Source organism: Saccopteryx leptura, chromosome 2, assembly GCF_036850995.1.
Source record: "Saccopteryx leptura isolate mSacLep1 chromosome 2, mSacLep1_pri_phased_curated, whole genome shotgun sequence".
NCBI classification, from domain to species: domain Eukaryota; kingdom Metazoa; phylum Chordata; class Mammalia; order Chiroptera; family Emballonuridae; genus Saccopteryx; species Saccopteryx leptura.
The window spans coordinates 350,987,583-351,000,749 of NC_089504.1; the positions used below are offsets into that span (position 1 = coordinate 350,987,583).

The 13,167-nt window shown below is 57.1% G+C and overlaps 1 protein-coding gene across 9 annotated transcripts in view; it reads left to right on the forward strand.

Moving 5' to 3' along the window:
• The window catches only part of CACNA1G (calcium voltage-gated channel subunit alpha1 G), a 67,517-nt gene extending 58,202 nt beyond the window's left edge, over positions 1–9,315 (forward strand). For 4 of the 9 annotated variants that reach the window (XM_066364577.1, XM_066364578.1, XM_066364573.1 and 1 more), the window contains 3 exons: positions 4,312–4,489; positions 4,796–4,965; positions 6,101–9,315. In XM_066364577.1, coding sequence (XP_066220674.1) covers positions 4,312–4,489; positions 4,796–4,965; positions 6,101–6,835 — 1,083 coding nt within the window. In that variant the 3' untranslated portion in view covers positions 6,836–9,315. Of the gene's footprint in view, positions 1–381; positions 526–2,471; positions 2,607–4,311; positions 4,490–4,795; positions 4,966–6,100 lie in introns of all 9 variants that reach the window. The other 5 variants (XM_066364575.1, XM_066364570.1, XM_066364571.1 and 2 more) reach the window with 2 other exon arrangements.
• The last annotated feature ends 3,852 nt before the right edge of the window (positions 9,316–13,167 follow it).

The window sequence follows — 13,167 nt, forward strand, 5'->3', positions numbered from 1 at the left end:
TGCCCGATTACCAAACCTCTTTCCTTCCCACCCTCAACCTACTGATTCCATCGCTTGATCCTTTTCCCCGATCTTCTCTTTCCTTCTTCCTCTCCCGGTGGGCTCTTATCCTCCATCTCCCATCTCCCCTTTCTCTCCCACCCCCCTCTCTTCCCCACCATCCCCATCCCTCCTCTTTCTCTATCTCTGTGTTGCTGTGTGTGCACACACACGTATGTGTTTGTGTGTGGTGTGTGTGTGTATTTGTGTGTTTGTGTGTGTGACCTCCTCTTTCTCCCTCTGTGTCTCTGGTCAAACCCCTGCCACAACACTTCCCGTGACTGCCCCTCTGACCCTTGCTCCCTGACTCTCCGGCTCCCCCTATGGGCTGGTCCTTCCCAGGACAGACAGCTGTTTGACACCATATCCCTGCTGATCCAGGGCTCCCTGGAGGGGGAGCTGAAGCTGATGGACGAGCTGGCAGGCCCAGGGGGCCAGCCCTCTGCCTTCCCTCCAGCCAGCAGCCTGGGCGACTCCGACCCACAGGTTACTGTGCCCGTGCTGTGCCTCCCACCCCTGACCCTGCCGAGCCGTGCCATGCTGTGCCTGCTTTCGGGGAGGTGGGGTGTTTCCTGCTCACTGGGTAGCGGGAGGAAGAGCAGCCTCGGGGCCTCGACTGAGCTTCTGGCTTGGCAGGAGGCGCCCCGGTGTCCCTCAGCCTGGCGGCAATCTCTGAAACACATGTTGGAAGGCAGGGACACTGAGAATGGACTTCCAAGTGAGAGGATGGGTTTGGAGACAGGGTTTGGAGAGGGCATTGGTAGGAAAGAACCCGAGAGAGAAGAGGACGGGGCAGAGGAGCAGGTGGCAGTGGGACCTTAGGGAGTGGAGGAAGGGAGGGGCCAGATTAGGGGAGAGAGGCCTCTGGGGACAGTGCAGGTGCAGGTGGCAAGGGGATCCATGCAGGGACATGTCTTAGGCCACAGTCTGCTTCCTCTCTGAACCCAGCAACTACTCCCCCAGTCCTCTGTTGGAGGGTTTATTTTTTTTAATTTATTGAGTTGACATGGTTTTGAGTGTTTGGGGGCCTTTAGAGCCCTGGAACCCGCAGGGCATGATGGGTGCCGTCAGGAGCCAGTGGGTTCTGACCTGGTCCTGAGAAGGAATGGAACGCTCTAGCTGGGAGCGGATTCTGGGGACTTCAGTGACATAAGACTCAGCTTTGTCCCCAAGCCCAGCCCCTTCCCCCAGTCCCATCTGGACATGGATCTGCTTTCTGGGGTCCTGCTCTTCTCCCTGTGTGACTCGTCTTGCTGCCCTTGGCCCGCGCCACGTGGCAGAGCAGCCCACCATCCCTCCTCTGGGGCCGGGCCTGCGGTGGACCTGGAGTGCAGGCAGGGAGACCGGTATCAGATGGTGATAGAATCACCCGCAGTTCCACAGGCCCTGCGGGGTGAAGGGGTAGACAGGCAGGCTCCCAGTGTCTGGGACACCTGTAGCCTGATCCAGAGACATGTATAGCGATCTTCACCTAGGAAGGGGCGTGGCCTCCAGGAGGTCCTAGCTCTAGTCAGGATTCAGTCTCCGATAGACTATAGGGCCCCCCAACCTGGCCATGACCTCCTAGGGCAATCAGAGGGAGAGCGAATCCTTCCCGCCCTGAAGGAAGCTTCCGGGGAGGGGTGCTGGGAGAGAGGTGGTTGTGATGAGAAGGGATTGAAGCAGCCAGCCCCTCGGGGAGGGAAGCCCCCCCCTCCCCTGGGATCCTGTGGGCTCTGACGCCCCCTGCAGCTCCCAGGTGAAACAGCCAGGGGGTGCCCACCAGGTGCGTCCCATTCAGTCTGGCCTCTCCTAGAACCCAAGCAGGAGAGGGTGGGTGCGCTGCCGCTGCCGCAGGCGGAGGAGGGCCCGGGAGGGGAGAAGCCAGGCTCTGGGGGCTGGCCAAGTCCTGCCAGGCTTTTGGAAGCGGAGAAAATAGGCAGAAAACAGTCATCAGTTTGGCGGCTCTGTCCCTGGCACCCCCACACCGCTCTGTCGGAGCCGGGTGCCGAGAGTAGAGAGGCGCTTTGCTGGCCTTTTTTTTTTTTAATTTTCTGGTATCTCTCCGAGAGTCAGAGCCCTCCCCCACCCCGCTCCCTCCCAGGGTGGTGGTGGTGGTGTGGGAGGGGGCTGTTAGGTTCCTGGGGTATCTTTAGACTACGTGTCTGTGTCTGTGTCTCCTGCTTTGGCGGTGTTTGCTCGGCTCTGTGGTGCCTGCCGCAGCCTCTCTGATCTGAGCGGGGGTTTGAAGTGGGGGAGGGGAGGAGAGGTCAGTTTACTTGGGAAAGGGTGGGGAGAGAAAAGGGAGGCCTTTTTTACCCCGTGCTTTGTGAAAAGGGGGCGAGGGGCTCTGTGTACGTGCGCGCGCGCGTTGCATGTGTGTGCGTGTGCGCGCCCACGAGGGTGCGCGCTGTCCTGGTTTCTTACGCCTGATCATCTCTCTCCCTGTCTAGATCCCTCTAGCTGAGATGGAGGCTCTGTCTCTGACGTCAGAGATTGTGTCTGAACCGTCCTGCTCTCTAGCTCTGACGGATGACTCTTTGCCTGATGACACTCACACACTCTTACTTAGTGCCCTGGAGAGCAATGTACATGCCCAGCCCCTTCCTGCTCCCCCGGCCTCCCCAGGGCGGGGCTGGCCGCAGGGCTCCAGGTCCTTCCTCTCCTCTCTCTCTGCCACCAGGCCCCCACACAGAGGCACAACCAGCAGGCGCTGCCACTGCGTGCCCCGGGCTTTGCTAGGTCTTTTAGCTCCCCCACTGTGGACAAAGAAATCAGATAAAATTAAACAGGGGCCTCCCCGGGGAAGAGTCCAGGGGCAGCAGTTGTGAAAGGCTTAAACCAGATCCCCAGGAATGACACATCCCAAACCAGAGGTGGCATCAGGCAGCTGACCAAAGGGCCTGCCTGGATGCAGAATCAGTGTCTGAGTTTGGAGCCCTGTGCACGCCAGCCCTCCCCTCCCTGCCCCCTCCTTCCCACCTACCCCCCCCCCCCCCCGCCACCATCTGCCACCATGTAGTGGGTGAAAGCCACATCTCTGCTGCCACCAGCTTGCCCTTCTCCACCTGGGCGGTTGTCCCTGTCTCCTCTGTCACTGTCCCTGTGTGTCCCTGCGTCCTGGGGGCTTCTTTATGTTTTGACAGCTTCTCCACCCTTGCCCAACCACTGGTCCCAGGTCCCATCTGACTGTGAGCAGCCCCCTCCTCCCTTCCTTCTCCCTTCTCCTCACAGCGGGCCTGTGTTGATCACAGGCTGGGGGTCCCTGGGGGTCTTGGGGTGGGTGCAAAATAAGAACCTGGGCTGAGAGGGGAGGCAGAGGTTCCAGACTGCCTTTCGATCAACACAGCCCTTCTCAGCTGGCTGGGCCCATGTGGGTACCCCACGGCCTCCCCGAGAACTAGGAACAGACCGGGTGATGGAGAAATCTCTCGGGAGCAAACCTCATCTCCCTCTGGCTGGCGTCAAAGGCTGATTACTGCCTTTCTTTGAAATAGATTTTTAAAACCCACCTTAACCCCCAGCCTGTCCACTCAGGGAGGACCTGAGTCCATAGTTCCCAGGCCTTGCCTCCACCCCACCTCCCACCTGGGCTAGCCAGCCCACCCCCACTGTGTAACTAGAGGAGGAAGGGGGAGACAGGTGGGTAAGCCAGCGGTGACATCCCCTAGTATTCATCTGTCATTCACCCCATATTATCTCAGGCCATGCCCAGTACTGGGTGCTGAGGCCGCCTTAAAGAATGGTGACATAGCTCCTTCTCTGCAGGCAGTCCCCAGCTTCCAAGTCTCCCAGTTACTGGGAGCATCCTGCCCCACTCCCTAGTCGTCCCCCCCCCTGTAGCCCCAGCATGGGGGATTTGGGGGGATGCTATTAGATTTAAGCCTCCATTCTGGTTCTTCAGCTCCTCTCAGTGGGGCCTTGACAGTGAGCTCCTAAACCTCCTGCAGGGCAGCGGGCGGGGGGCTGGGGGCTGCTCTCCTTCCTTGGACACCTGCTCACCCCTCCATCCCCACTGGGAAGCTCCAGGCTTTGCAATGTGGACGGTTTTCTGGGGCCAGGGCCCCCTCCCACCTTCTTCCTCCCTGTGTGTGGAGGGCTCCCCCGTGTGTCTGCCCCTTCTGCCTGACCACTCTCATCCCATTACCGCCTTGTCCGAGAAGGGGATGGGGCCAGGGCCTTGGGCGGTGGGGGGCAGGGGGGGCTTTTGGTTTCTGTCGTCCAGTTCCGCCTCAGTTACCCAATCTGCGTGCCCCCTCTTTTTCCCACCTCTCTCCCCTGTTTCTTTTGCAGATGGCGCCCCACCCAGAGGGGGTGCCTGTCATGCTAGGACCAGACCTGCTAACTGTGCGGAAGTCTGGGGTCAGCCGGACGCACTCTCTGCCCAACGACAGCTACATGTGCCGGGATGGAGGCACTGCTGAGGGGTCCCTGGGACACAGGGGCTGGGGACTCCCCAAAGCTCAGTCAGGTACCAGGGCTGGGGGCAGGCCAGCTCGGCCCCCCATACCAGGGACCTCCACTAGGCTCAGGCCTGACCTGGGGGGAAACTGAGGCAGCAAAAGAGGTCTCTCCTACTTCTGAGGAGTCCCCGGCCTGAAAGGGGGCACCCGGCCCCTGCCTGAGGGAGGTGGCTTGCAAACCAGGGTGAGGGTTGTGTGCTAAGGGCGGAGGTCCCGATGGAAGAGGGAGAGAGAAAGGGAGGGGGCTCGGAGGGGAGCCGGACTGGTTGAGGCTTCAGCTCTTCTCTTTCCTCCTCGCTCTGCTCCCCCCCCAGGCTCCATCTTGTCTGTCCACTCCCAGCCAGCAGACACCAGCTACATCCTGCAGCTTCCCAAAGATGCGCCCCATCTGCTCCAGCCCCACGGCGCCCCCGCCTGGGGCGCCGTCCCCAGACTGCCCCCGCCGGGCCGCTCCCCTCTGGCTCAGAGGCCGCTCAGGCGCCAGGTGAGCAGATGTGGACAGGTGGGGCGTGGGCCTGGGTGCCGCCCCGCTGGTCGGCGATAACCAGGGCTGCCGCTTTCATTCTCCCAGCTACCATTTACTGTGAGCCAGCGATGTGCCAGACTAGGTACCAGGACACAGTGCCAGACAGGGCAGAAGCGGGCCGTGCCCTCTTGGAGTGTGCGCCCGCTCCTTTGTTCCACTGAGGAGGCCCGGAGACCAGAGGGGGCTAAGGTTGCCCAGGACACGTGACAAGTTGGAGATAGAGCCCAGGTCTCTAACTTCCTTTCCCCAACCCAGAGCTGCCTCCCTATTCTCTGTACTTCCAGACCTAGCTAAGGGGCACGAGGCACATTTTAGGTGTCTCGATCTTTGACCAAGCCCGGGGCCCACCTTCCAGAGCTCACACTCCAGGGGCACAGAGCAGAGGCTCATGTAGCCAGGTGAAGTTTGTCTGTCCCCCAGCGACAAGCTCACAGCCCTTGCTGGGTGTGCACCTTATGTGTGAGCATGGCCACGTGAGAATCTGCTCAGTCCCACCCACTTGGGGAAACAGGCGCAGTCCTCATCCATTCTTTAAATATTCACTGAGCAACCTCTGTGTGCCAGGCTCTGGGGACACAGACAAATGAGACAGCTGCTGCCCTCGGGAGCTCGGGGTCTGATAGAAGAGACAAATACCCTGGCAGGTCTTTGCAGTGACAGGTCACAGCACTGAAATGCTCATGTGCCTGGTGCAGCAGGGAGCAAAGAAGAGGAAGGGATCCATTTTGTTTGAGGGTAGAGATTGTCAGGCACTACGTGACAGAGGACCTGAGCCCATAAAGTTAAGGGGTGCTTAAGCCAAAGAGCCCACACAGAGGCAGGAGGCGTGAAGGAGCGGCTGGGGGCAGAGACAGCCCAGTGTTTTTTTGTGTCCCGTGGGCTGGGAACTGTGGGCTTGGGGGGATGTAGAGGGTGCATGGAGGGCAGGATGCACATGGCCTCCGTCTCCCAACAAGAGCACATGTTGGTACCCCTGGTTAGGATGGTTCTGCAGCTCCCTGGAGGGGGCGGGGGCTCCATCTGGCTTGACTGGTGGGACATTTCATGGGAGAGAGGAAGTCCCCAAGCTGAGTGCTTCCCCCACCCTGTACAGGCAGCAATAAGGACCGACTCCCTGGATGTGCAGGGCCTGGGCAGCAGGGAAGACCTGCTGTCCGAGGTGAGGGGGCTCTCCCCGCCTCTGGCCCGGACCTCCTCCTTCTGGGGCCGTCTGGGCACCCCACTGCAGCAGCACTCCTGCAGCCAGAGCAAGATCTCGAAGCACACGCACCTGCCAGCCCCCTGCCCAGGCTTGGAGCCCACCTGGGGCACAAGCCCACCAGAGACCAGAAGCAGCTTAGAGCTGGACACGGAGCTGAGCTGGATTTCAGGAGACCTCCTGCCGGCCGGCGGCCAGGAGGGGCCCCCATCCCCGCGGGATCTGAAGAAGTGCTACAGCGTGGAGGCCCAGAGCTGCCCGCGCAGGCCCGCATCCTGGCTGGAGGAGCAGAGGAGGCACTCTATAGCTGTCAGCTGCCTGGACAGTGGCTCCCAGCCCCACCTGGGCCCCGGCCCCTCTGGCCTCGGGGAACAGCCTCTTGGGGGTCTTGGGAGCCGGCCCAAGAAAAAACTTAGTCCGCCCAGTATCTCTGTAGACCCCCCAGAGAGTCAGGGCACTCGGCCCCCACCTAGCCCAGGCATCTGCCTTCGGCGGAGGGCTCCATCCAGCGACTCCAAGGATCTCTCGGCCTCTGGCCCCCCTGACAGCATGGCTGCCTCACCCTCCCCAAAGAAAGACATGCTGGGAGTCTCCGGTTTATCCTCTGACCCGGCAGACCTGGACCCCTGAGTCCTGCCCTACTCTCCCACTCCTTTCTCCACTGGGTGCCAAATCCTAGCTCCTCCTTCTGGGCTATATTCCCGACAAAAGTTCCATGTGGACACCAAGGAGGGGCTCCTCCCTGCCTCAGTGGCACTGGGCACTGGCAACAGCAGGATTTGCAGAGAGCTGGAAGCAGCAGCCCTGAGCACCCTGGCTCCAGGCGGACAGAGAGCGGCCCGGTGTAGCTGAGGCTCCCAACACCAGGAGCTGTTGGGAGAAAGCAATACGTTTGTGCAGAATCTCTATGTATATTCTATTTTATTAAATTAATTGAATCTAGTATATGCGGGATGTACGACATTTTGTGACTGAAGAGACTTGTTTCCTTCTACTTTTATGTGTCTCAGAATATTTTTGAGGCGAAGGCGTCTGTCTCTTGGCTATTTTAACCTAAAATAACCAGTCTAGTTATATCCCCCTCTTCTTGCAAAGCACAAGCTGGGACCGCGCGTGCATTAAGAGCCCTGATGGTGGCCCATCTTCAGCGGAGAGCGAGAACCATTTTGGAAACTGTAATGTAACTTATTTTCTCCTTGAACCTCGTCATCATTTTCTGTAGGAAAAAAAAAAAAAGAGAAAAAGAAAAAAAGATTTTACAAATGAAATGGAACCTTTTTATATATACATACATACATATCTATATCTATATCTATATAATAAAGTAATTTTCCAAAATAAAGTTAATCACGGTCCAGAGTAAAAAAAGCACAAGGGACAGTGAGGCGTTTCCAGATGGCACTGGAGAGACTCCTGGGGACGGGGAGTGGGCCGTGGGGAAGGCAGGGGTCAAAGCTGCCTCTGCCTGTGGTGTGAGCGTGGATGAGTTTGTGTGCGTATAGGTAGGTGTGTGTGTGTGTGTGTGTGTGTGTGTGTGTGCCCGTGTCTGAGGGATCGAGAACCCAAATGCCTCTCCCTGGGGTTCTGCAACCTTCCAGCCTCACCCCCCAGAAGCACTAAAGGAGGGGAGAAGCCCCTTGCGTGGGGGAAGGCTGGGCAGGCGGGGCGTCTACTCCGGCTTTTATCAAAGCTTTATCGCTTCTTCTGAGCCAGGCAGCTCTATAAATGTAATTCCAGATTAACTCTTATTTCTGCTGACAGCTATCAGCCGCGTAATGAAAGCGGGAAATTGGCATAATGAAGCTGTTTTGGTTAATGGGGCCAACTGAGGCTGGGAGAGGCGGCTTCAGCCGCTGAGATCTGATCGAGGGTAGGTGGGGCAGGGGTGGGGGAGGCAGTGCTTCCGGTGGCCTTTCCCAGGCCCCCGCAGGGATGACCTGAGTGGTCTGGGCTTCAGTCTCCCACTTAGGGGGGTGAGGTGCTGACCAGTGCTGTGAGCACTGGCCCATCAGGTCAGGCAGTGGAATTAAAGCTGATTAAACAGAGAGGGCAGCTGCCTTCCAAGATCAAGGGGCCAGGGGCAGGTGTCCAGAGGTGACCTCCCCGTAGAATCGGAGGGCCAGGAGAGCTAGGCTGCTGAGTGGGCAGCTACCCCCACCCCGGGAGTGATGAGTGAATAACCACAAGGTGTGTGTGGCAGCCTCCCCTGCCTGCCCCCTGGGTGCCAGCGGAGGAAGGAGGGGTACCGGAGGAAAAGGAAGAGGGGGTGAGGAGGAGGGGCTGGCAGGGTGGCCCAGAACCTCCTTTCTGGTGCTACCACAGACAATATTTTCTTGTCTGAAATCTTGGTGCCAAAAGGCGGCGCCACAGGCACCGACCGCGGGCTCAACCAGCCTGTCCCCTGCGGCCACCCACACACATCCACCCCCACCCCGCCTCCTTGAACACGCCCGCACCTTCAAACCCCAGGATTCTTGAAATCTCAATAGCAGCTGGCAGCCCTCACTCACAGCCCCTGTCCCTCTGAACCTGGGACCCCCCGGGGGGGGGGAGAGTAGGCAGACAGCTGGGCGATGAACCTGGGGCCTTTTTCCCACCTGGCGTTTCCTAACCTGGACAGAAATGATACTACTCCTTAAAGCAAACACCTAGTTTGATCCTTTGAGGTTTGATCCAAATACCTGCAATAATGTCAAATCTTTATTTCTCTGTCCTCCTTGGGTGGGGAGGGAAGGGGTGCTTATAGAAGCTGCTTTCTTTTTCTTTTTTTTCTTAAAACTGTACAAAATTCCTAGAGTTTTGTCACCTAGGCCTGCAGATTAAGCTTTTATATTTTTGTAGATTTCTGTAGCTGTCTATTCCTTTGTAAGGCTGGGGGATACGGGGAGGGAGTTCTGGGGCCTTTTTTTCTTCTAATGGTTGGAAGACTCAGGGTCACAATAAAGCCAGAGAGCTGAGCTGCCACCCTGTTCCCTCCCTCCCAGCCCAGGACCCCTCCAGAGCCAAAGTGGATACCCATACCCGGGGGTGGAGAGAATTATGGCATCTCCCCCGAACAATGTAAAGTCTTTATCAATGCTGGAAACTGTTGTGTCCCGTTAAAAGAGTTTTAAAATGGAAATTATGACACTGCTGAATCTTATTAACAGTAGCAATAATAACAATGATGCTAACCTCACGATGCTTGTCTGGGTGGTTTTAATTCTGCGCCAGGATACCTGGGGGCGGGGAAGGTCCAAGCTCTTCCGGGGGGGGGGGGGTGCTGTGGAGGTAAGAACGTCTACCCGGCGCTTCTGCCCTCAGCCTTCTTCTTGGGGGTTTAGAGGAAATTGTGTCAACAGGCCCCCACCTCAGGCTTAGCTGTTTCTGCCTCCTCTGCCCCCAGACTCCAGGAAAAGGTCTATCTGGGGGTAGGGGAACTGGGAAGAGGAGTGAGCTGAGCTGGTGCTAAAAACAAATCTGAGGCTCATCTGCAGTCTCTGGTTTCATCCTCACAACAAACACCCTAGCGAGGGATGTACCATTGCTCTCATTTTCCCATGAGGCTACAGATTCAGGGAGGTTAAGTGATCTGCCCAAGGTCACACAGCCAGGAAATGGCAGAGTTGAGATTTTGACCCTAGGTCTAGCCAACCCAGAGTCCCTTGGCTTCACACTTTCCCAGCTGCTTCTCTGTGGGGGGTTGGGGCATGGTGCGAAATGACTCGCCAGGGTGGCCTTTTCCAAAGCAGCAACATTCCTGTTCACAGAAATGTACACGCAAACTCTCCACTTGGCATACTCAGAGGCTCACACAAGCCCACAGCCCTCCATCTGGCATGGGAAAGAGGTTCAGCCACAAGACAAGGTACCCCTAAGGTCCGGGTGATTGTCCGAGGGCTGGCCAAGGCTGGCTCTGTGCTCACTGGCTTTCCCAGGAACCACCTCTCCCTGATGTAATGCTGCCCTTAGCCCCAGAGCACCGCCCCCTCACTCCCCCACCCCCGCCGTGTCCCTTCCTGTCCTCTCCCCCTGCCCCACCCAGACCTCTCCCACTTTCCAAACAGCCTTTCCTTGCATCCTCACTCCCAGTCCCCACCCATCACACCGCAACCTGGTGCCCCATGGCCTCCTGTCAGCTCTCCTGGGCCAGCTGCGCTGCCCAACCTGTGGGGCTGGTGGCGGCGGCAGTGCCAGGTGGGGCGTCAGACACCAGACGCAGCACAAGCTACCTCCACCTGGTATCACCCACCCGGTTTCCCCTCTGCAGCGGGACCAAGCCAGGGAGAAGACACCTACACTGATGTCCACCTTCAATGGACAGGTGCTCTGCATACCCCCTCCCCACCACGGAGGAAACCGGCTCACAGGGCCCAGTGAAGGACTTGTCTGGGTGCGGGGAAGCCCAGCCACCAGAGTGCTTAGCCCTGGGCACCCAGGGATCCCTGCCTAAGGCCAGTGCACCAGGACTAACTCAAGACAGCCAGGAGGGGAATTAACTCTTTAAGTGAGTTTAGTTGTTGGCTGGTACCCTGCTGGGGGGGGGGGGGGCGCACAGCAAGGCAGAGCAAGGTGGTGGCAGCTCTAGTGAATGACCAGGGGGGAATTCTGTGAAACTATGTGTCTTAGCCCTGGCCCAGGTTTGGAAACTGCTGACTGTGGCCCACAGAGCTAATTAATTCTTGTCTTGAAAATTCCTGAATTGGGCATAGCAACCAGTGCTTACATGCATGTCAGATCAGATCGAGGGCAGGTTGGGAGCAGAAAGGCAGCCCGACTGAGGTCATGAGTGGGACCGGGGCAGCCCACACCAGGCTGGGGTCTGGGGGAAACAGCAGAGAAGGGGGAGGCTTGTTCGGGGGTGCTCCGAGCCTTCAAGGAGACACAGGCTAGAAGGAATCAGGCAGTGCGTGGAGAGGAGAGCTAGCAGCCTGTCTTTGCTGTCCCTCCCCCTCCCCCCTCTTGTTAGTTCCCACCTGACTGTCCTTTGCAGCATTTCCTGTCCCTGGGTCTCCCTGTCCCCGCCTTCCTCTGCTTTCTTCTCCTCTCTGCTGTCATTCCTGCTCAGACCTGTACCTTGCAATCATTTTATCTTTCCATCTCCTGGCCAGGAAATCCCCGATGCTGGCTTCCCCTGGGATCCTCGCTGGCAGGGGAGGCACAGCACGTGCTCGTCTCTCCTGCTGGGAGCCACAGTCTGCTGGGGAAGGGGGCTGGGCTGGGGCACCCAGCTGGGGGAGGTGCAGTCCCTCTCTTTGCTGCAGCCCAACCCACAGGTCTTTATTGCTCCTCTTAGGAGCCTCCAGCTGGAAACACCTTGGTTCTAAAAACTGAAATGCAGAGTGGACAGTGCCCACTGCTGGGACTGTGCCTCATGCCAGAGTGGCCTCGCTACCTATGACCTCGTCTTAGGACACGAGATACTTATGTTAACAGCAAACAGCACCAGATATTAGATCGCAGTCCTTGAGTTTAGCTAAGTAAGAATTCAGATACAAGATTCAAATACAAGCAAAAGTTTATTTAGAAAGTCACAGAGGTAGAGGTGAGCCAGCTGGGTTGCATGGACTCAGGAAACAAATTACAGAGGCAAAAGAGGACCCCTTGGAGCCGAGGGGAAAGAAAGGCCAAAAAAATGGACGGGGCGGGGGGGGGGGCAGGAAAGGGGGAAAGGCATGGTGTGCTCCAGAGAGCATTCCTGGGGAAAAGACAGGGCTGGGGCAAGAGGCTGGTGTGGAGGGAACTGGGTCGTTGTCTAAAGGGTTTTTATCTGGAGGACTCAGGGGAGGATCTCAACGGAATATTCATTAGTTTTCCAAGTGTGTTTCTTCAAGGTCATGGTCTCCACTGATTGGTGACACCAGGGCAAGGGATCATTAGTCATCACAGCTGGTCCTAATGTCAACCAGGGCATCACCTTGATGCTTTTCTGGGTCTGGAGCTCAAACACAACTAGGGCCAACTCTTTCTCATGATCAACAGACCGTAGGCTTTGTTTCTAAGATTATTTGATGCAGGTCAGAACTCCATTGTCTTGAGGGTTTAATGTTTAAGGGAGTGGTCATACAAGGGTTTGTATGGGAGTCTGTGAGGCCTTTCTCTGGCCCCTTTGTTTCTCCTCTAAGGCATGCATGACTAGCAACATGCCAGGGGAAGGTCTAAACCTCAGGACCAGCAATATGCTAAGGAAGAATAGGTCACCCTGGAGACGAGGTCCCACAATAGTTGTTTTCTCAGTTTTGCCCATTGCTAGGTATCCAGGGTTTTCTGACCTTCTGTGCCTGGCCAATTGTTCCTACTCTGCTCATGTCTATCTAACTGCCTATGATATAACTTTAGTCAGTCAACAAATATTTCCTGAAGAGACCGACTCTGCCAGGCATTGTCCTAGGTGCTGAGGATACAGCGATAAACAAGGCTTGGTTCTTAATCCTTAATGGGTCCACTGTCTTCTGGGGGAGGTAAGCAAGACAATCAGTGAATACAACACAGGGAGAGAGGACTGGGTCTCTTAGCCCAGGGTTGGGGGAGAGAGGTTTAGGGAAGGTTTTAGAGGGTGGGGCTTGAGTGAAATCTTCAAGAATGAATAGAGTCTTTGAGGTGCAGAAAGGGAGGTAAGGCATAGTAGGGAGAGTAGCCCAAGTAACCTTGAAGGTGGGCCAGAGGCATGAACGCAACAGCTAAGGATACAGGGAATGCCTCCTGCCAAGGAGACGGCATGGTAACAGCCAGCACTCAGGAGCTGTGGGGAGCATCGTGCCTCTGCCACGATAATACATCTCAAGGCCTCAGTTTCCTTGCTCTGGTAAGAACCAAAGCCATAAAGCCCTAGAAACACTGTGACTATTATTCAAGGGCCATGTGGAAGGAGCCACATTCCACGAGGGGCTAGGAAGTGTGAACCCTCAATGCCTCCAGAGAGACAGGAGAAGGTGGGGATTGCCAACGGCTCCCACCGTGATCTCGGAGAGGGGCTCTCCAAT